Source organism: Hyperolius riggenbachi, chromosome 11, assembly GCF_040937935.1.
Source record: "Hyperolius riggenbachi isolate aHypRig1 chromosome 11, aHypRig1.pri, whole genome shotgun sequence".
Classification (NCBI taxonomy): Eukaryota; Metazoa; Chordata; class Amphibia; order Anura; family Hyperoliidae; genus Hyperolius; species Hyperolius riggenbachi.
In genome coordinates this window covers 3632162-3655941 of record NC_090656.1, presented here as the reverse complement: position 1 = coordinate 3655941, position 23780 = coordinate 3632162, and the positions used below count along the sequence as shown (strand labels likewise).

The following is a 23780-nucleotide window of genomic DNA, read 5'->3' as shown; positions in this document are numbered from 1 at the left end:
CAGGCTCAGTCGCGTCCGATCGGGGTCTACTGCGCAGGGGAGAGGAGGTCTGCCCATGCACAGAAGACTCAGACTGGACCTGACTAAGCCTGTTACCAGGGCTGATCAGGGCTGAACAGCAGACCGCGGGAGGACAGCGAGGGACTCAGACATGCTTATGGGGCTGGAGGAAGCCCCGGGTAAGTATCGAATCTTTATAGCTTTTGATCTCTGGCACACTTAAACTCCCCACCACTTGTGGCATTATGGGTGGCCAGGCTTAGGTCTTGTAGCCATTGCCACTTACTTGGCTTTCCTACGCAGCAGCTTCTGGGACTCGGGGTAATGGGTCAGGATGTCATTGAGGTCCTTCTTATCCAAGATGAAGAGGTTGGTGAATCCGTGGGCCACCACGTTGGCGGTACGTCTGTTTCCTCCACTCACCGCCAGCAAACTGGAAAGATACGAAGCCAACCTCATTAAATGGGGATTTAGGAATTTAGTAGTGGAGCATTTACTAAGGTACATATGCAAACAAGGGTAGCCATGTTCATCCTGCTGGGACCTAAATAAGGGAAAACTGGTGATGAAAGAAGTAGCTCATTAAAGGGAACCAGAGAGGAAGCACCCTTGTGTATTTTACCATATATATCAGTAAGAACATTAGAGAAAACACTTACCATGCTCTCTGTTTCATCCTCACTGCTAAAAGTGTCTGTTATCAGCTGTGATAAGAATCCCGGACTGAGCATTCAGTCTGGCTTTGCTGGGAATGATTATAGCTGAGTCATTATAGCAGAGCCACAAGGGGGCAGGCTTGGGCTTGAAAAGACACCAGAGAAGACAGACTCAGCTATAATCTTTCCATAGCAAAGCTAGACTGAGTGCTCAGTCGGGGATTCTTATCAGAGGTGATAACAGTCAGATTAAACAGAGAACAATGAAACAAAGAGCAGATTAGGTGTTTACTGTCATGTTGCCACTGATTTATAAGGTAAAATACATGAGGGTGCTTCATCTCTGGTTCTCTTTAACATAGCTCTCTGCACTCAAAACACCCACCCACAGCAAGCTGGAACTCTAGTAGTAAAAAACAACTAGGTTGGAAAAAGAGAGGATCTTAGCTTCCAAAATGGACTGCAGCAATTTTGTACTAGACCATTTCACCAGCGCTGAGGTTCTCTCCTTACAATTGGTCCCTACTTTACCTAAACCAGTCAGCAAGTGAACACTTCATGCTCTTCAACCTGATACTAAAGCTGAGGGAAGTTCTAGGTCTACCTTTAAACAGGAAGCACATGCTTGCACTTAAAACGTGTTTCTACTGACAGCGACAAACTGCACCACTCATGCTATTAACCTCCCTGGCGGTATATTAAAAACCGCTAGGGGGCAGTGCAGCCGTTTTTTTAAATCATGTAGCGAGCCTAGGGCTCGCTACATGATAGCCGCTGCTCAGCGGCATCCCCCCAGCCCCACCGATCGCCTCCGGCGATAGGCGATCAGGAAATCCCGTTCCCCATGGCGACGGGGCGGGATGACATCACCGACGTCATGGACGTCACCGACGTCATGGACGTCGTGACGTCTAAGGGAGTCCCGATCCACCTCTTGCCGCTGCCTGGCGCTGATAGGCCAGGCAGCGCAGGGGTCTAGGGGGGGGCTGTGCTGCGACGCGGAATGCGGCGAATCGGCGCGGGGCGGCGGCGATCGAAGTGCTGACGCAGCTAGCAAAGTGCTAGCTGCGTTCAGCAAAACAAAAATTACTCAAATCGGCCCAGCGGGGCCTGAGAAAACCTCCCTAACCCTAACCGCCAGGAAGGTTAAATAAATGGACACTTGTAAGGATGGAGGCGCCTAAGTGTAAAAATATATACTGTATTTTTTGGACTATAAGACTCACTTAGTCCAAATGCAGGGAGTTCTGAACGCCTGCCAATACGAACTTCTAACCCGCCGCAATGTCGGGGACTCCCTGTACTGTGCCCATGCAGAGGAGGCCACGGGGACAAACAGAGGACACAGGGGGACACAAAGGAGTATAGAGGAGGACACGGGGGGACACAAAGGGGCATAGAGGAGGACACAAGGAGGACAGAGGTGGACACATGGGGGACACAAAGGGGCATACAAGAGGATACATAGGGGACAGAGAAGGACACAGGGAGATACAAGAGGTCCAAGGGGGCATGAGTGTACAAAGGAGGCATAATCCACAAGATGCCCCTTCACCATGGATGCAGCAGGTTTAGTAAATATTTTTTCCCCTGGTTTTTGTCCGCTAAATCTAGGTGCGTCTTATGGTCATGAGTGTCTTATAGTCCGAAAAATATGGTATAAACTTCTTATAATTAACATAAGAATGTATTTGGTATTTATTCAAAACACAAAAGAGACAATGCGTTTCATCGGTACTAGGTCGCTTCCTCAGGTTAATACACATTGCCTTGCAGCAAGGTGAATAGAATATGGGCGCTACTGATATCCTGGTGGTACGATGCGAGGGGGCGGAGCATCACACCACAAAGCTCTGATCAGGTGTAAAACTGGCCTGAAAGTCTCCACTGACTTTCATTTACTTAGTGGCCTCTAGTGGTAAAATTGTTTACTGCAACGCCATAGTGTAAAAGGGCCCGCGGTGTTTGGGTCCATTAACATGGTGACCAGGTAAACCAGGACAAGGCTGTCTATGAAAAGTAGGCAAGTGAGATCACCATACCTGATTTCTCCAAACACAGCTCCGGCCTTCAGTGTGACCAGGACGGTCTTCCCATCTGGACCCCCGAGGACCTGGACCTCTCCCGCTTTAATGATGTACATCTCTCGGCCAATCTCCCCCTGCAAGACACACGTCCCAGACAAGTGAGCGGGTCCCCTCCAGCCCCTCCCCTGAGCTGTGTATGTAATCCAGACACACCCTCCTGGATGACGCACTTATCTCCCCCTGCATGACACACGTCACAGACAAGTGAGCAGGTCCCCTCTGGCCCCTCCCCCCAGCTGTCTATGTAATCCAGACACACCCTCCTGACTGATGCACTTATCTCCCCCTGCAAGACACACGTCCCAGACAAGTGAGCAGGTCCCCATCGGCCCCTCCCCCCAGCTGTCTATGTAATCCAGACACACCCTCCTGGATGACGCACTTATCTCCCCCTGCAAGACACACGTCACAGACAAGTGAGCAGGTCCCCTGCGGCCCCTCCCCTGAGCTCTCTATGTAATCCAGACACACCCTCCCGGCTGACACACTTATCTCCCCCTGCAGGACACACGTTACAGACAAGTGAGCAGGTCCCCTCCCGCCCCTCCCCCGAGCTGTGTATGTAATCCAGACACACCCTCCTGGCTGACGCACTTATCTCCCCCTGCAGGACACACGTTACAGACAAGTGAGCAGGTCCCCTCCAGCCCCTCCCCTGAGCTGTCTATGTAATCCAGACACACCCTCCTGACTGACGCACTTATCTCCCCCTGCCAGACACACGTCACAGACAAGTGAGCAGGTCCCCTCTGGCCTCTCCCCCCAGCTGTCTATGTAATCCAGACACACCCTCCTGACTGACGCACTTATCTCCCCCTGCCAGACACACGTCACAGACAAGTGAGCAGGTTCCCTCTGGCCCCTCCCCCCAGCTGTCTATGTAATCCAGACACACCCTCCTGGCTGACACACTTATCTCCCCCTGCCAGACACACGTCACAGACAAGTAAGCAGGTCCCCTCTGGCCCCTCCCCCCAGCTGTCTATGTAATCCAGACACACACCCCTGGCTGACACAATTATCTGCAACCAGAGCCTGGTGAGAAATCCCAGAACCTGTGTATAAATAATGAGCAGAATCACCTTCTTACACACGTAATCTCCAGGCAGGTAGACTACGGACCGCAGCCTCTTCAGCATGTCGTAGATCATCTGCCGGTCACATCCCTGAGGGGGGAGAGGGAGGGAAACACATGGGGGGGGGGGGGGAGAGAGCGGGAAACACATGGGGGGGGAGAGGGAAACACATGGGGGGGGGAGAGAGGGAAACACATGGGGGGGGGGGAGTGGCAGAGAGGGAGGTGGGTAGATAATGCAAGTCATGAATACTGGAAAAGAATGGCAGCATCAGGGCTATAGTATAATAAAAGAAGAACTATGTAAAATAATAAATAGTATAAAGATAACTATGTAAAATAATAACTACAATAATTCCTATAGCTGTAGTTTTAGAGGAAAATGGGGGGAGGAGGAAAGAGATAGAAAAATGGAAGTAAAAAGTTAGACAAGAGGGTGAGAGTCAGGGGCATAACTACATTGTGCGTAACTACATCTGTTGACTGAGATCCGGGGCACTCCAGCTGAAAAATGGATGTGAGTAATCATGCACCAGAATGTGGGTGTGGTCATGGGTGGAGCCAAATTTACATTAACAGCGGTCTAAGTAGGCCTGCCCAGCAAAATGTTGGATGAAGCTCCCTCTCTATTATTACAAATAATAATAATAATAATACAGCATACCACATAAATAGGCAGTGTTACTTAAACATAACTAGGCCCAGTAACCTGGCTACTGTGCTGGCTGGTTTGGCTTTCTGCTGGGTGGGCTGGCCTGTCTGGCAGCCCCCCAGAGCATTCCCTGACCTTTTAGTGGACCCCCTCCCATGCTCCCGGGGCCTCCTATTGAGGCACCACAACTCCCAGCATGCCCCAATAAAGGCATCACAGCATCCAGCATGGCACCTAGTATGCACACATAGCTGCCCTGTGTGGTGCCATGCTGGGTGCAGTGGTGCCTCTTGGGCATGCTGGGTGTTGTGGTGGAGAAGGGAAAGAAGTCCAGAAGAGGAGATGTCTGCAGAATCTGGAGACCAAGCGGCCGGGGGTGAGTAGTACTGCCGCCCGTTGCCTGATGCTGCCTGAGAGACATCCGGAGCACCACAGACTAGATCCGGGGCACATGCCACTGATCTTTGGGGATAGCGACGCCCCTGAAACCATGTGCAGTGGGAATAGGCCCAAAGGAATGGGGGAGAACTTAAAGAGGAACGCCAGTGAAAATAATGTAATAAAAAAGTGCTTCATTTTTACAATAATTATGTATAAATGATTTAGTCAGGGTTTGCACATTGTAAAATCTTTCCTCTCCAATTTACATTCTGACATTTATCACATGGTGACATTTTTACTGCTGGCAGGTGATGACAGTGAAAGGAGATGCTGCTTGCTTTTAAGACAGTTGGAAACAGTTGTTATTTCCCACAATGAAACAAGACTCCCACAATGTGATGTCAGAACCATGGTCCTGACATCACACTGTGGGAGGGGTTTCCCCACAATATCAGCCATACAGCGCCCCCTGATGATCCGCTTGAGAAAAGGAAAAGATTTCTCATGGGAAAGGGGGTATCAGCTACTGATTGGGATGAAGCTCAATTCTTGGTCACAGTTTCTCTTTAAAGTGTGATGTTACCTGGAACAGACCCACTTTGCTGACAATGGTGTAGTTGACATCAATAGCCAGATCCAGCCTCATCTTATCCGGAAGCTGCACCATCAGCTCTGATTCATCTACAGGGACAGAGGACAAGAGCAGATTATATCCCACCAGAATACAGCATAAGCCCCGCCCCCAGCTGCATGTGCCTGCTCAGGCTACTGTGTAACTCCGCCTCCCGGTGGGTCTACAGTCATAAATGGGGGACATGATCATTTTACACAGCAACAGCTGCCCTTAACTACTTGACCACTGAGGGTTTTTTCCCCTTGTGGACCAGAGCAATTTTCACCTGTCAGCGCTCCTCCCTTTCTGTCGCCAATAACTTAATCACTACTAATCACAGCAAAATGATCTATATCTTGTTTTTCTCGCCACCAATTAGGCTTTCTTTGGGAGGTACATTATGCTCAGAATTATTTTATCCTAAACACATTTTAATTGGAATAATAAGCAAAATTCATCTTCTCAGTTTTTGGCCATTATAGTGTACATTCTAAACATTCTACTGTGGATACAAGCCACACATTTTATTTACCCATTTGTCCCGGTTATTGCAACGTTTAAAAAATTTCCCTAGTACAATGTATGCGCCAATATTTTATTTGGAAATAAAGGGTCATTTTTTCAGTTTTGCGTTCATCACTAATTACAAGCCCGTACATTTAAAATTAATACCGGTAGTAATATACCCTCTTGACACGAATATTAAAAAAGTTCAGTCCCTAAGGTACAGTAACTACTTATATATTTTTTTATGTAATTTTTTTTCCCTGTACAAAAAAAAAAGTTTGGGTACTATAGGAGGGTGTAGGAGGGAAATAGTTAATTATAAAACTCAGTGTGGGGATTTTTATCAAATAAAAATGAATTTTTGTGTAATTTACTATTTGGCCACAAGATGTCCTCAGTCATGATTTCCGCTCCACCTACCTAAGCATGTGAATCGAAAGTAATGAGTGGCACTTAACAACAGGAAAATACAATGGGCCTGATTCACAAAGCGGTGCTAACAGTTAGCACGCTGGTGAAAAGCCCTTTATCACGCCTAAACTCAGTTTAGGCATGATAAGTTTAGGTGTGATAAGTTTAGGTGTGATAAGTTTAGGCGTGATAAGTTTAGGTGTGATAAGTTTAGGCATGATAAGTTTAGGCATGATAAGTTTAGGTGTGATAAGTTTAGGTGTGATAAGTTTAGGCGTGATAAGTTTAGGTGTGATAAGTTTAGGCATGTTAAGTTTAGGTGTGATAAGTTTAGGCATGATAAGTTTAGGTGTGATAAGTTTAGGTGTGATAAGTTTAGGCATCAACTGGGTTAGCACCGCAGTGCACAGCTGATCAAAAGTTTTGCGCTACCAAAGACTGGTGCACTTCGTATAAAGATTAATGGCGCTGCTTTGCGTGCGGGACTTTGCAAGCGATCTAAACTTATCTAAACTTATCATGCCTAAACTTATCACACCTAAACTTATCATGCCTAAACTTATCACACCTAAACTGGCTTTTCACCAGAGTAGTGCAATGGTTATCATGCCTAAAGTCTCTAACTGGGTTAGCACCGCTTTGTGAATCGAGCCCCTAGGGCCTGATTCAAAAAGCAGTGCTAACAGTTAGCACGCTGGTGAGAAGCCCTTTATCACGCCTAAACTCAGTTTAGGCATGATAAGTTTAGGGGCCTGATTCACAAAGCGGTGCAAACTTTTTCGCGGACTTTTGCGCGCGCAATTTGCCGCGATCGCGCGAATCGTGGCAAATTGCGCGCGCAAAAGTCCGCGAAAAAGTTTGCACCGCTTTGTGAATCAGGCCCTAGGTGTGATAAGTTTAGGTGTGATAAGTTTAGGCATGATAAGTTTAGGTGTGATAAGTTTAAGCACCAACTGCGTTAGCACCGCAGTGCACATCTGATCAAAAGTTTTGCGCTAGCAAAGTCTGGTGCAGTTCGCATAGAGTTTAATGGCGCTGCTTTGCGTGCGGGACTTTGCGTGCTATCTACACTTATCTAAACTTATCACACCTAAACTTATCACACCTAAACTTATCACACCTAAACTTATCACGCCTAAACTGTCTTTTCACCAGCGTGGTGCAATGGTTATCATGCCTAAAGTCTCTAACTGGGTTAGCACCGCTTTGTGAATCGAGCACAATGAATGCCGGTGTCTCATAGATGCCAGCATTAATTGAATCAGGGACTTAGATTAATGAATGGGAACTTCGCTCCCATTCATTCATCTCCCTGCTAACTGGCGTTAACGGCAGCGCACGCACATGCGTGCGCAGGAGCGAGCAGCGGGCACACGCCGCTGCAGGCTTGTAATCACGGCCCTGGTGCACCCGGCGACCTTTTCCAGGCCGTAAATATACTGCACAGCGTGCAGTAACTAGTTAAGCTACCCATGAACGGAGAGGTGGTTTGATCGACATACCTGCCTTTGAGTAATTAGCACTAGCGTTTTGCGGTGGTGATTTATACACAATAAACGTGTATTTTTCACTGGACATGTTCGCCTTTGTTTTAAACGATCGCAAATCGCGATTGAAATACATTGCAATGGTGACTGCTCAAAAATCGCAAACAAATGCGTCATGTAGTGTGTTTGTGTTTTGCGCTAATCGCAGCAGTGAGATCACCGCCATATAGATTACATTGTACTAGCGCTTTAAAAAGCGCTAGCGATCGTCGACGAGGTAAACACCCGCTGATCGCCCAAGTGTGAATGAGGGAAGACAGGTCCTTACCCAGCATGCCTTGGGATTGCCAGGTGTATTCGTACCACATCTTGACGCGGGTCTGCACGCTGCGCGGGATCTTGTAGCAGTTCATGTATTTGATGGTGCTGTCCATACAGCTGCGGTAATACGTCTGGCCGGCTGTTGCCGCTCCCACCACGTCCCTCATCTGTTATTGGAGAGACACGATTACTGACGCGTTATAGGCGGAGCCCACATCGCATGATGTCATCAACGCATCTCAGCAGGTTTTTATCATTTGTCAGTTTGTCTACTTTCCCCCATTTTGTAGATGGCGCCATAACACTACAGTCTTATGCAATAAACGTTTCTCATCTGTAGTTATGAGCAGAGATGGTGAGTGAGATGCAAATCATTCTGCCTCGGCCAATCAAAATCATCGGGCTGTTTGATTGGCCCACTTCCAGGCTCCATACAATTTGCATGCGTGCCAGAATCTCACTGACCATCTTTAGTTATGAACGAGAAGTCTCCCTGACATGCAGGTCTCCAATGATGTGCTGAACTTTCAGTCTTTAGTTTGAAGTTTAGAACTTTGTCTCACTTTGTAGGGAGCACTGAAGAGGTTAAGCCTCAGTGTTTACTGGATTTGGAGAGAGAGAGAAACATGCAGAGCCCCTGCAGTCTATTCACAGCTGCTGATAAGAGTTGCTGTAATTAGAAACTTTGATCTAGCTAAACAAACACTGAGCACAGAGCAGTGGATTTCTTCAGGAACTATGTGTAGAATATAGATTTTTCAAGCTCTGTTGGTGGGCAGAAAAGGGGGGAGGGATCACTTGTGTGCTGAATTGTATGGCCCTGCAGCAAGGCCTTAAAGCTGCAGTGGCCTACATTGTAAAAAATGGACTGGTCGTTAGGGGGGTTTAAGCCCACAGCCCTCAAATTGAACCTGCAAGAGGTGTCCAAAACTGATAAATAATGAATGTGTGTAAATAAATAAACGATTCCCATCTACACCCGACTGTCAAAGACCAGGTAGAATCTCCCCTCCTGCAGTTATAGAGGCTGCCTGCTGGTGGTATGCCACCAGTGTGTGAGTATAGCAAACGGGGAACAGAGGCGCCAGCAGGGTAAAAGTGGATAAAACCTTTACAATTTGCTTGGAGGAAGCGGTGGACTTACCTCCATAAAACAGACACGAAAGACTGTCTGTATAATAGTAATCACATTTATTATAGTACCCTAAAAGTGCAACACGTTTCGCAGGCCAGCCTGCTTCATCAGGCAATAAACGTGGGGACAAACAGAATTTCAGCAGTAGCCAGTGTAGCGCCTCAGTCTCAATCTCTAGTGTGTGAGTATAATATCTTTACCCCATACCTGGTATCACTGCGTCATACATTAGTTTAGCTCCCAGTACCTCTTTGCTTTTTGAGGCATCCGCTACACTAGCTTTGTAACGGTGCCATATATACATCCAATTTTGATTGCCCAACGATTGGCTAATTTTACCACCTACATGTAGTATGAGAGGTTACCTACACAATCTATACATAGCATTCACAATCTGTTGTCTCTCATACTGCATGGGGGTGGTAAAACTGGCCACTGATTGGCCAATGCAAATTTAATGTGTGTACGCACCAGAAGAAAGGTCTTCCCATGACTTGTGTGATTCCAAACAAAAACATGGTGTTTTTTATTGAAACAGGTACAGTCTCCAGGAGGACATTGTCAGTAAGGGACATACCTGACCAATCATCACGGAGAAGGCAAACACTCCCATGAAGTAGTTCAGCAGCTGGAACCAAAGTTCAAAGAGTGTCTGGGGATCGGGCAGCCCCCCGATGGTGATGAGGGTCTTCACAGCCCAGTAATAGCAGCGGATATAGCTGGAAGAGACCACAGGAGATGTCCAGCAAGTGTGAATAATGGGAAGGGGAGGTGGTGATTATGGCGTACATGCAAGACAGGCCCTGCAGAAATGTGGCTGCCGGAAATATCCCGAACTATTACTAAGATTACTGATAGTCTACTACTGGGCGGGGGAAATTGTGATAATAAAATACTGGTAATTTTACTACAGTAAACCTAACCCTATTCCCACACAGAACTCTACCGATGCCTAACTCTAACCGACGCCCCCTCGAAGTCTAACCCTAACTGACCCCCCCACTGATGCCTAACCCTAACTATCACCCCCACCAATGCCTAACTCTAACCGATGCCCCCTTGACATCTATCCCTAACCTCCCCCCCACTGATACCTAACCCTAACCATCACCCTACCCCCCACCAATGCCTAACTCTAACAACTCCCCACACTGATACTTAGCACTAAGCAACCCCCCCCCCCCCACCTATACCTGCCACTGGCCGACAATACCCACCAATGTCTAACCCTAACCATCAACCCCCCTCCAATGGCTAACCCTGATTAATGCCTAACTAATTCATGATTTGGGTACATGCTGGGGTATGTTACTGAGAAGCAATAGTGTACAACAACTTCACTTTAATTCAGCGGTAAAAAGTCAAGGCTTGCTATTAAAGTAATATAAGCTCACCTGTTCCCCTCCCCGTCGTACACCCACTTGGTGGAGCGCAGGCCCTCGTAGTCAGACGCCCAGTAGTAGAGGCAGGCATTCATGTGTAGACAGTACAAGAGGTAGGCCGTTGTCCGGATGACTCTGTGATAATCAGCACAACAAAGGTGACAATCGGTAGAAGGCAATTACTCCTGATCTCTTGCACCCCATCCGCAACCACTGAGGTCATAGACAGAGCTCCTAACTTGGGTCAGATGCTCCCCACCCCCCAAATCCCCACCCTGCTCTGGGCACCACCACATAATCAGAGCTCGTAGCCTGGGTCAGATGCCCCCCCCCCCCAATCCCCACCCTGCTCTGGGCACCACCACTGGGGTCATAAGCAGAGCTCCTAGCGTGGGTCAGATGCCCCCCCACATATTCCCACCCTGCTCTCGGCACCACCACATAAGCAGAGCTCCTAGCGTGGGTCAGATGCCCCCCCCCCCACATATTCCCACCCTGCTCTGGGCACCACCACTGGGGTCATAAGCAGAGTTCCTAGCGTGGGTCAGATGCCCCCCCACATATTCCCACCCTGCTCTCGGCACCACCACATAAGCTGAGATCCTAGCCTGGGTCAGATGCCCCCCCCCCCCCCCCACATATTCCCACCCTGCTCTGGGCACCACCACTGGGGTCATAGACAGAGCTCCTAGCCTGGGTCAGATGCCCCCCACCCCACACACACACACGTATCCCCACCTTGCTCTGGGCACAGCTACTGACCTGTAGATGTAGGCTTTACTTAGGATGGCCTCCAGCCTGTTGTTAAATTCAAAGAATGCCATGTACTGCGGAGACACAGAGAAGGAGTGAAGCTTTGACCGCGGCCGTTCTTCTGCTTGTAGCGGACTAATGCCGACATCTCAGTATTCTTACCTTTAAGATGCGGGGCAGACGCAGGATAGACCTCACTCCAAACTTGAAGTAGAGCAGGTCCAGGGGGAGAAGGGAGATGACATCCATCTGGAGAGACAACAAGAAATCAGAGTGATACTGTTTAAAAAGGGTGTGTAGGCCAAAAACAAAATGAAGATATCTAACTTAAAGTCAATGGGAACTGTTGTTAATAAAAAAAAAGTCAGATACTCCCCTAAGGAGAGGGGAAGGCTCTGGGTCATGTAGATCCTTCCTACTCCTCTCCCGATGCCCGTTACAGCGCATATTTAGACATCACTGGGAGGGCAGAGCTACAGAACAATATATAGCAATATATAGATATGGCAAGTGTTTCTGAGACTGAAACCAGAGAAATTACCATAAATCCTATCCTACATAATTTACTGCGTTCAAGTGTAGCCATCCTGCCAACGTGGCTATTCAGTACCTGTACCAAGTATATTCTCTGTGTAACCATGTCTGGGATTTGTGGTTCTATGAAATCAGCTCTGAAACAGTTAATTGGCAAATAGTTTACATAGTTTGCTGTTTGCAGATTTCCCTCCTACATCTAGGTGGATAATTCTTCTAACCAATAGGAGAGCAGCTTTTATACCATGGAGATTTTGTAGCCAATGACAGACAGTCTTATCTTAGAGAACAGAGAATTTGCTAGAGTGAGTTACGTGAGCTGAGAGTAGAAAAGAACTGATAGAGATCTGAAGAGGAGAGCTTTACTCAGAGCTGCTGAGCTATCTGTGAGGTGAAAATCCTTTCTTCACTGGCACCAGTGACTGAATCCTTTCTGAAGAGGAGTGTGACAGACTGTGACAGATTACTTCACATGGCTGCTTCATTCTGCCTCATCTGAGGGAACTGTAAGCAAGCTACTGAGCAGCTGATAGTAAATACAGTTTATTGGTACGTTTATCTACCCGCATAGCAGCTCCTGCAGGTTCATAGAGCCAGCTTTGAGTGAGTGATTCCTGCTGAATTGTGTCTTTCACATGGTCAGTCCTCCCAGGGTCTTATGCAACGCAGTGCCAGTTAGGACTAGACACTTAAAGAGAGTCTGAAGCGAGAATAAATCTCGCTTCAGACCTCATAGTTAGCAGGGGCATGTGTGCCCCTGCTAAACCGCCGCTATCACGCCGCTAAACGGGGGTCCCTTCACCCCCAAATCCCCTCGGTGCAGCGGGGGAGCGCTTCCTGGTTGGGGCAGGGCTAATCGCCGCAGCCCTGCCCCACGCGCGTCTGTCAGCGCGTATCTCCACCTCTCCCCCACCCCTCTCAGTCTTCCTTCACTGAGAGGGGCGGGGGAGACTCGGCGATGCGCCGCTGATAGACGCGACTGGAGGCAGGGCTGCAGCCGTTATCCCTGCCTCCAGGAACGACCAAGTCTGCGACCAAGTCTTGCGGGGGTGGGTTTGGGGGTGAAGGGACCCCCGTTTAGCGGCGCAATAGCTATGAGCTCTGAAGCGAGATTTATTCTCGCTTCAGAGTCTCTTTAAACTGTCATTTTGGCCTAACAATCCTCTCTGAGGTGTCTAAGCCTATCAGAAGAGGATCATTCATATATATCTAATAATCCAGCTTGTGTCATCTTCCTGCTGCTGCTCTCCTGAGTGAAGCTCCTTGTGGATTACAATTACTGTTTTATATATGAGCTCCAACTGCCGGCCTGCTGATTAGATTAACATTGGCCAGTGTTTGGGGAAATTAGCTTACATGTTTATCTGAGTTTGATTATAACAGACTGTTTATTTATTTGTCATTTAAAGTGCACTTCATTATTTAATGTGATCAATCACAGGCCTACAAATCTTCTCCCTTCTCCAGGTATTTCTGCAGAATGTTTGGCCAGAGGGAGCGAGAATTACCTTGAAGCGGTCGGTCTTGATGTAATGATTCCGCATGTCTTTCTTGTCTGTCTGGAATGAGGAGACGGTCAGTTAGAAGGGGGCACAAGGGACATACAAACACAATGCTGATCTGACCACTAAGGGCCCTTTTCCACTAGCAATCGCTAGCGTTCACGCTGAACGCTAGCGATTGCTGAATCGCAATTAGCGGCGATTCCCCGACGTTCGCGGCCGCGATTTTGCTATGCTATGCATAGCAAAATCGCGGCAAATATCGCTCCGCCGCGCAATCGCATTCTCGACAAAAATGAATCGCGGTAGTGGAAATGACCTACCGAGATTCATGTTAAAAAGCAAACCGTAGCGATTGTAAAATCGCTAGCGGTTTGCGTTTTTGCGATTCAGCCAGCGCAAACGCGGCCAACCAGATACAAATAATCCTAGCTTGCATTCAAAAGTAATGCAAATACGTGTCAGATGGATAAAGATTAATATTTACCTGGGGCTTCCTCCAGCCCCTGTACTCCGTCTGCTCGATCGCCGTCCTCCTGGTTCCCTCCATCAGGGGCGCCTCTGGCCTTTTTGTCACTCCAGGCAAAAAAACCTGTGGCGCCCCCCCCTCCCAACCGCTTTACATGCTGCCACCATGTCCATGATATAAAAATAATGTCCCCCACAGATCAAATGCAAATACCATGTCCCCCACAGATCAAATGCAAATACCATGTCCCCCACAGATCAAATGCAAATACCATGTCCCCTACAGATCAAATGCAAATACCATGTCCCTCACAGATCAAATGCAGATACCATGTCCCCTACAGATCAAATGCAAATACCATGTCCCCCACAGATCAAATGCAAATACCATGTCCCCCACAGATCAAATGCAAATACCATGTCCCCTACAGATCAAATGCAAATACCATGTCCCCCACAGATCAAATGCAGATACCATGTCCCCCACAGATCAAATGCAGACCTGCCCAGCAAAATGTTCTCTTTCAATACATAAAATAATATCCAAACACCCAGCACCCATCCCTGCATGTAACAGCACCCAGCCAAACATGCACCACCACCTAACACCCAGCCGCACACATACCACCACCTAGCACTCAGCCGCACACGAACCACCACCTAGCACTTAGCCGCACACGAACCACCACCTAGCACTCACCTGCACACGAACCACCACCTAGCACTCAGCCGGACAGGCACCACCACCTAGCACTCACCTGCACACGAACCACCACCTAGCACTCAGCCGCACACGAACCACCACCTAGCACTCATCTGCACACGAACCACCACCTAGCACTCAGCCGGACAGGCACCACCACCTAGCACTCACCTGCACACGAACCACCACCTAGCACTCAGCCGCACACGAACCACCACCTAGCACTCAGCCGCACACGAACCACCACCTAGCACTCAGCCACACACGAACCACCACCTAGCACTCAGCCGCACGCGAACCACCACCTAGCACTCAGCCGCACGCGAACCACCACCTAGCACTCAGCCGGACAGGCACCACCACCTAGCACTCAGCCGGACAGGCACCACCACCTAGCACTCAGCCGCACGCGAACCACCACCTAGCACTCAGCCGCACACGAACCACCACCTAGCACTCAGCCGCACACAAACCACCACCTAGCACTCAGCCACACACGAACCACCACCTAGTACTCAGCCGCACGCGAACCACCACCTAGCACTCAGCCGCACACGAACCACCACCTAGCACTCAGCCGCACACGAACCACCACCTAGCACTCAGCCGCACACGAACCACCACCTAGCACTCAGCCGCACGCGAACCACCACCTAGCACTCAGCCGCACGCGTACCACCACCTAGCACTCAGCCGCACGCGAACCACCACCTAGCACTCAGCCGCACACAAACCACCACCTAGCACTCAGCCACACGCGAACCACCACCTAGTACTCAGCCGCACGCGAACCACCACCTAGCACTTAGCCGCACACGAGCCACCACCTAGCACTCAGCCGCACACGAACCACCACCTAGCACTCAGCCGCACACGAACCACCACCTAGCACTCAGCCACACGCGAACCACCACCTAGCACTCAGCCGCACACGAACCACTACCTAGCACTCAGCCGCACACGAACCACCACCTAGCACTCAGCCGCACACAAACCACCACCTAGCACTCGGCCGCACACGTACCACCATCTAGCACTCGGCCGCACACGTACCACCACCTAGCACTCGGCCGCACACGTACCACCACCTAGCACTCAGCCGCACACGTACCACCACCTAGCACTCAGCCGCACACGAACCACCACCTAGCATTCAGCCGCACACGAACCACCATCTAGCACTCAGCCGCACACGAACCACCACCTAGCACTCAGCGACACACGTACCACCATCTAGCACTCAGCCGCACACGAACCACCATCTAGCACTCAGCCGCACACGAACCACCATCTAGCACTCAGCCGCACACGTACCACCACCTAGCACTCAGCGGCACACGTACCACCATCTAGCACTTAGCCGCACAAGTACCACCATCTAGCACTCAGCCGCACAAGTACCACCATCTAGCACTCAGCCGCACAAGTACCACCACCTAGCACTCAGCCGCACAAGTACCACCACCTAGCACTCAGCCGCACAAGTACCACCATCTAGCACTCAGCCGCACAAGTACCACCACCTAGCACTCAGCTGCACACGTACCACCATCTAGCACTCAGCCGCACAAGTACCACCATCTAGCACTCAGCCGCACAAGTACCACCACCTAGCACTCAGCTGCACACGTACCACCACCACCAGGTGGAATTCTAGCATACCTCCCAACTTTTAAAAAGCCGCACACTATGACCTAGCTCAGCTGCATAGTAAAACAGACATTTCTGCATAATGCACAAACACAAATAAGTGAATATATGTTTTTTACATGCGCCCAGACTTTCATCAGCAAAAATACTAGCGTTTTGCACAAAGATAGGGTTTCTGCCTAGTTTATTCCCAACACATCTGTTGTTCACCTTATAATGCTTGGTGACAATGATTTAACAAAACTTTTTTTTTTATTTGCCTGGTGTTAATGTGTTGCCTCTGCAGTGCTGAATAGCTAAGAAAAAACTAAGGGCAGATCACAGGCATGTGTTTGTAATCCATTATCTACTCACAACACCCCTCAATAATATACATACTGATATTTAGTGAGACTCTTATCACACAGGCAAACAAAGGTGTCAGTGTTTCTCTATTACTGACAATAGCTCTGGTGCTTCTCCTGCTGTGAGACTGGAGTCTCTACACTCACCCTGCTGAGCTGCTCTTATCTTGAGGCTGCTTGTCACATAGTCACAGACACACTCTACTGCCCTGTCCTCGGGAGAGAAAGGGGGAGGGGCGCCACCTTCATCAAGTTCAGCAGGAAGCTGCTGAGTGCCGTGCACTGCCTGTGCACATGACGCTGGCTGCTCTGCTTATGGGGGTTGCCTCCCCAGATTGAGGTGCCCTCCAGCGCTGCATCCCCCCACATACTGTGCCCAGGTCCCAGGAACAGATTTCCCTCCATGTTCCTCAAGCTATGCCTCTGCTTCTGGCCAGTGGGGAGGGGGCGGAGTTAAAAGCACAACACGATTGCCGCTCTGCTCCCCACTGGCTCTGTGTTGGCAGGGGCGCCTGACAGGACAGGCAGTATAAGCAGCTGCCTGGAGCGCATTGGTTGCCAAGGGCGACGTCGCTGGACCCTGTAGTGCGCCGCTGCTGGACTTTATAGTGCGCCTGTCAATCACACGCACCTCCGTTTTCATGATGGCTGCGGCTGCAGCCTGTTACTTTCACTCACACGCCCCCAGCCGAAGCCAGCCCCAGAGGCCAATAGCAACAAAGCACATGTGCTCTGCTCCTACTACATGGCCACGCCTTCCCCAACACAGAGCCAGTGGGGAGCAGAGCGGCAATCGTGTTGTGCTTTTAACTCCGCCCCCTCCCCACTGACCAGAAGCAGAGGCATAGCTTGAGGAACATGGAGGGAAATCTGTTCCTGGGACCTGGGCACAGTATGTGGGGGGATGCAGCGCTGGAGGGCACCTCAATCTGGGGAGGCAACCCCCATAAGCAGAGCAGCCAGCGTCATGTGCACAGGCAGTGCACGGCACTCAGCAGCTTCCTGCTGAACTTGATGAAGGTGGCGCCCCTCCCCCTTTCTCTCCCGAGGACAGGGCAGTAGAGTGTGTCTGTGACTATGTGACAAGCAGCCTCAAGATAAGAGCAGCTCAGCAGGGTGAGTGTAGAGACTCCAGTCTCACAGCAGGAGAAGCACCAGAGCTATTGTCAGTAATAGAGAAACACTGACACCTTTGTTTGCCTGTGTGATAAGAGTCTCACTAAATATCAGTATGTATATTATTGAGGGGTGTTGTGAGTAGATAATGGATTACAAACACATGCCTGTGATCTGCCCTTAGTTTTTTCTTAGCTATTCAGCACTGCAGAGGCAACACATTAACACCAGGCAAATAAAAAAAAAAGTTTTGTTAAATCATTGTCACCAAGCATTATAAGGTGAACAACAGATGTGTTGGGAATAAACTAGGCAGAAACCCTATCTTTGTGCAAAACGCTAGTATTTTTGCTTATGAAAGTCTGGGCGCATGTAAAAAACATATATTCACTTATTTGTGTTTGTGCATTATGCAGAAATGTCTGTTTTACTATGCAGCTGAGCTAGGTCATAGTGTGCGGCTTTTTAAAAGTTGGGAGGTATGCTAGAATTCCACCTGGTGGTGGTGGTACGTGTGCAGCTGAGTGCTAGGTGGTGGTACTTGTGCGGCTGAGTGCTAGATGGTGGTACTTGTGCGGCTGAGTGCTAGATGGTGGTACGTGTGCAGCTGAGTGCTAGGTGGTGGTACTTGTGCGGCTGAGTGCTAGGTGGTGGTACTTGTGCGGCTGAGTGCTAGATGGTGGTACGTGTGCAGCTGAGTGCCAGATGGTGGTACTTGTGCGGCTGAGTGCTAGATGGTGGTACGTGTGCAGCTGAGTGCTAGGTGGTGGTACTTGTGCGGCTGAGTGCTAGGTGGTGGTACTTGTGCGGCTGAGTGCTAGATGGTGGTACTTGTGCGGCTGAGTGCTAGGTGGTGGTACGTGTGCAGCTGAGTGCTAGATGGTGGTTCGTGTGCGGCTGAGTGCTAGATGGTGGTACTTGTGCGGCTGAGTGCTAGATGGTGGTACGTGTGCCGCTGAGTGCTAGGTGGTGGTACTTGTGCGGCTGAGTGCTAGATGGTGGTACTTGTGCGGCTGAGTGCTAGATGGTGGTACTTGTGCGGCTGAGTGCTAGATGGTGGTACGTGTGCCGCTGAGTGCTAGGTGGTGGTACGTGTGCGGCTGAGTGCTAGATGGTGGTTCGTGTGCGGCTGAGTGCTAGATGGTGGTACGTGTGTCGCTGAGTGCTAGGTGGTGGTTCGTGTGCGGCTGAGTGCTAGATGGTGGTTCGTGTGCGGCTGAATGCTAGGTGGTGGTTCGTGTGCGGCTGAGTGCTAGGTGGTGGTACGTGTGCGGCTGAGTGCTAGGTGGTGGTACGTGTGCGGCCGAGTGCTAGGTGGTGGTTTGTGTGCGGCCGAGTGCTAGGTGGTGGTTTGTGTGCGGCTGAGTGCTAGGTGGTGGTTTGTGTGCGGCTGAGTGCTAGGTGGTGGTTTGTGTGCGGCTGAGTGCTAGGTGGTGGTTCGTGTGCGGCTGAGTGCTAGGTGGTGGTTCGCGTGTGGCTGAGTGCTAGGTGGTGGTTCGTGTGCGGCTGAGTGCTAGGTGGTGGTTCGTGTGCGGCTGAGTGCTAGGTGGTGGCTCGTGTGCGGCTGAGTGCTAGGTGGTGGTTCGCGTGCGGCTGAGTACTAGGTGGTGGTTCGCGTGTGGCTGAGTGCTAGGTGGTGGTTCGTGTGCGGCTGAGTGCTAGGTGGTGGTTCGTGTGCGGCTGAGTGCTAGGTGGTGGTACGCGTGCGGCTGAGTACTAGGTGGTGGTTCGCGTGCGGCTGAGTGCTAGGTGGTGGTTCGTGTGCGGCTGAGTGCTAGGTGGTGGTTCGTGTGCGGCTGAGTGCTAGGTGGTGGTTCGTGTGCGGCTGAGTGCTAGGTGGTGGTTCGTGTGCGGCTGAGTGCTAGGTGGTGGTTCGCGTGCGGCTGAGTACTAGGTGGTGGTTCGTGTGTGGCTGAGTGCTAGGTGGTGGTTTGTGTGCGGCTGAGTGCTAGGTGGTGGTTCGTGTGCGGCTGAGTGCTAGGTGGTGGTTCGCGTGCGGCTGAGTGCTAGGTGGTGGTGCCTGTCCGGCTGAGTGCTAGGTGGTGGTTCGTGTGTGGCTGAGTGCTAGGTGGTGGTTCGTGTGCGGCTGAGTGCTAGGTGGTGGTTCGCGTGCGGCTGAGTGCTAGGTGGTGGTTCGTGTGTGGCTGAGTGCTAGGTGGTGGTTCGTGTGCGGCTGAGTGCTAGGTGGTGGTTCGTGTGCAGGTGAGTGCTAGGTGGTGGTGCCTGTCCGGCTGAGTGCTAGGTGGTGGTTCGTGTGCAGATGAGTGCTAGGTGGTGGTTCGTGTGCGGCTGAGTGCTAGGTGGTGGTTCGTGTGCGGCTGAGTGCTAGGTGGTGGTTCGTGTGCAGGTGAGTGCTAGGTGGTGGTGCCTGTCCGGCTGAGTGCTAGGTGGTGGTTCGTGTGCAGGTGAGTGCTAGGTGGTGGTTCGTGTGCGGCTAAGTGCTAGGTGGTGGTTCGTGTGCGGCTGAGTGCTAGGTGGTGGTATGTGTGCGGCTGGGTGTTAGGTGGTGGTGCATGTTTGGCTGGGTGCTGTTACATGCAGGGATGGGTGCTGGGTGTTTGGATATTATTTTATGTATTGAAAGAGAACATTTTGCTGGGCAGGTCTGCATTTGATCTGTGGGGGACATGGTATCTGCATTTGATCTGTGGGGGACATGGTATTTGCATTTGATCTGTAGGGGACATGGTATTTGCATTTGATCTGTGGGGGACATGGTATCTGCATTTGATCTGTGGGGGACATGGTATTTGCATTTGATCTGTAGGGGACATGGTATTTGCATTTGATCTGTGGGGGACATGGTATTTGCATTTGATCTGTGGGGGACATGGTATTTGCATTTGATCTGTGGGGGACATTATTTTTATATCATGGACATGGTGGCAGCATGTAAAGCGGTTGGGAGGGGGGGAGGGGGGGCGCCACAGGTTTTTTTGCCTGGAGTGACATAAAGGCCAGAGGCGCCCCTGTGTTGGGGAAGGCGTGGCCATGTAGTAGGAGCAGAGCACATGTGCTTTGTTGCTATTGGCCTCTGGGGCTGGCTTCGGCTGGGGGCGTGTGAGTGAAAGTAACAGGCTCCAGCCGCAGCCATCATGAAAACGGAGGTGCGTGTGATTGACAGGCGCACTATAAAGTCCAGCAGCGGCGCACTACAGGGTCCAGCGACGTCGCCCTTGGCAACCAATGCGCTCCAGGCAGCTGCTTATACTGCCTGTCCTGTCAGGCGCCCCTGCCCTCCATTCTCCCACTGTGGAGTCCATGATCCAGCCGGGTTGTGAGCCACTGTGCATGCCTGCTCCAAGCACACGTTCCCCATCCCCCTCCCCCCCATGACGCTCCCATAGCCCAGAACGTTCTGTGCAAGCGCAATTACAGTCTTAGCGGACTGCACGGAACATTCCCGGCTACGGGGGCACGATTGGAGGCCAGATCTTCAATCAGGCCAGTCAGAAAATGTACCGGGTCAGTCTGCGGGAGTACGGAGGGGACCGGAAGGACGGCGAGGGAGCAAACATCTTATCTTACTAATATTATACTGTATAGGTGAAAGTTTGGATGCTTGTTACTCGATTACGCAAAAATGGCTGAACAGATTTGAATGAAATTTGGCACACGCATACTACATAACCTGGAATACCATATAGGATACTTTTTATCCCCATAACTAAAAAGTGGGCGGAGACAAATACAAATTTCACTGGGAAAATATAAACTGCAGCCATTCTTACACTGTTAGTGGCAGGGTTCTCACATTTTGCACAGTTGGTCACTGGGCGACTGGGATTAATGTTCAGAAAAGTGAGTGGAGCCTACAAAAGCCAATCAAAATCTGTAACGAAAAAACCTTCCCTGGGAGGTACTCACCTCAGGTGGGGGAAGCCTCCGGATCCTTTTGAGGCTTCTCCCGTCCTCCTCGGTCCTACGGTAGCGGCGAAAATCCTCACGGAGAGGCGGCGATGTAAATATTTACCTCCAGCGCAGGCGCAGTATCCGCTCTTCCCACGGAGATAGGCGGAAATAGCCGATCTCCGTTGGGCCACTCTACTGTGCAGGCGCAAGTCTCCTGCACCTGTCCTGCGCCTGCACAGTAGAGCGGACCCGACGGATATCGGCTATTCCCGCCTATCTCCGTCAGAAGAGCCGAAACAGCGCCCCCGCTGGAGCCTGGAAAGGTAAATATTGAACAAGCTATCGGATTTGTCGCGCCGGCTTTGAAGGGCTGCAGCGAGACCGCCGTGGGACACAGGAGGACGGGGGAAGCCTCATTAGGATCCTGAGGCTTCCCCCTCCCGAGGTGAGTACCCCCCAGGGGATGTTTTTCTCGATACAGTGTCTCTTTAATGGCACATGCCTCAAACACAGTACAGTTGTTCACTGGGTGACTGGGGTTCAAATTCAGAAAAGGGGGTGGAGCCACAAACAGCCAATCAGATTTGTTTTATTTCAATGCAAATTATTGATACCAAAGACCACAAAGCTCACAAACTTGGTCAGTGAGTGTTTGTGTGTTAGGGTCAGAAAAAGTGGGCGGAGCTAACAGCAGCCAAATACATACCCGGGCAAGCCAGGCCATCAGCTAGTGTATGTATACATATATATATATATATATATATATATATATATATATATATATATATATATATATATATATATATATATATATATATATATATATATATATATATATATATATATATAAAATTACACACACATACCGACATATATGACTTTTTTTGGGGGGGGGGGGGGGAGGGGGTCACACTGATTTATCAACTCCCTTTAGCACTCAATGCCCTTGGGGTGATAAATGCAGGCTTGTGTTTTAGTTTAGCGTTCTACCGCTGCAATTGCCTTGATGGGTTTCTTATTTACATTATAGAAAATGGAAAACCCCACAACAGGTGAGAAAAATTGGTTGGCCAACATAACACAAAGGTCCCCAGAGGCTACACTTACAATGATGTCGCCTCCACGCACAAACTGCAGGCGGACCTGGAAGACGGTGATATCCAGCAGATAGATAAGGTCACACAGATAGTCCATCAAGAGCCAGTAGTGGATGTTGCTCGGCGTCTGGTAGGGAAAAGCCCAGCGTACCGGGATCAGCCAGCAGTTCCAGTTCCAGGCCACCACCACGAAGAAAAGCCACATGACGTACATGAGGTCTGCGGGTGGAAAGAGGGAGGAGGAGATGAAGCAAGTCCATATCAAAGCATAGCTATACCTGCAGGCCTAACTGAGCCAATCACAAAAGGCCTAGCATTGCTGAGGTCACAGCTGTCACACTGAAAACCAGCAAATTATGGAGACCCATCAACACTTTGTGTGGTGGAATAAAAAGACCCTAAAAACCCTGTAGAAAAATTGTGGCAAAAGATAGTATTTAAAAAAAATACAACAATTTTCTTAGCATGCTCAGAAACCAAAGCTGAGGGCGACGCCCAGGGGAGCCATTATGGTTATAAGCATGCTCAGAAACCAAAGCTAAGGATGACCCCAGAGGAGCCATTATGGTTATAAGCATGCTCAGACACCAAAGCTGAGGGTGACGCCAGAGGAGCCATTATGGTTATAAGCATGCTCAGACACCAAAGCTAAGGGTGACGCCAGAGGAGCCATTATGGTTATAAGCATGCTCAGGAACCAAAGCTAAGGGTGACGCCAGAGGAGCCATTATGGTTATAAGCATGCTCAGACACCAAAGCTGAGGGTGACGCCAGAGGAGCTATTATGGTTATAAGCATGCTCAGGAGCCTAAGCTGAGGGTGACGCCCAGAGGAGACATTATGGTTATAAGCATGCTCAGAAACCAAAGCTGAGGGTGACGCAAGAGGAGCCATTATGGTTATAAGCATGCTCAGGAACCAAAGCTAAGGGTGACGCCAGAGGAGCCATTATGGTTATAAGCATGCTCAGAAACCAAAGCTGAGGGTGACGCCAGAGGAGCCATTATGGTTATAAGCATGCTCAGGAACCAAAGCTGAGGGTGACGCCCAGAGG

General features: G+C 50.1%; 1 protein-coding gene across 8 annotated transcripts in view; it reads right to left on the bottom strand.

The window, feature by feature from the left end:
• CNGB1 (cyclic nucleotide gated channel subunit beta 1) overlaps positions 1-23780 on the bottom strand; it is a 166669-nt gene that overhangs the window by 11037 nt on the left and 131852 nt on the right. For 7 of the 8 annotated variants that reach the window (XM_068261143.1, XM_068261140.1, XM_068261142.1 and 4 more), the window contains 11 exons: positions 22737-22945; positions 13503-13553; positions 11623-11709; positions 11470-11534; positions 10720-10842; positions 9903-10044; positions 8198-8357; positions 5435-5532; positions 3826-3909; positions 2699-2817; positions 287-433 (listed from right to left, as the gene is read on the bottom strand). In XM_068261143.1, coding sequence (XP_068117244.1) covers positions 287-433; positions 2699-2817; positions 3826-3909; positions 5435-5532; positions 8198-8357; positions 9903-10044; positions 10720-10842; positions 11470-11534; positions 11623-11709; positions 13503-13553; positions 22737-22945 — 1285 coding nt within the window. The remainder of the gene's footprint in view (positions 1-286; positions 434-2698; positions 2818-3825; positions 3910-5434; positions 5533-8197; positions 8358-9902; positions 10045-10719; positions 10843-11469; positions 11535-11622; positions 11710-13502; positions 13554-22736; positions 22946-23780) is intronic. The other variant, XM_068261144.1, reaches the window with a different exon arrangement.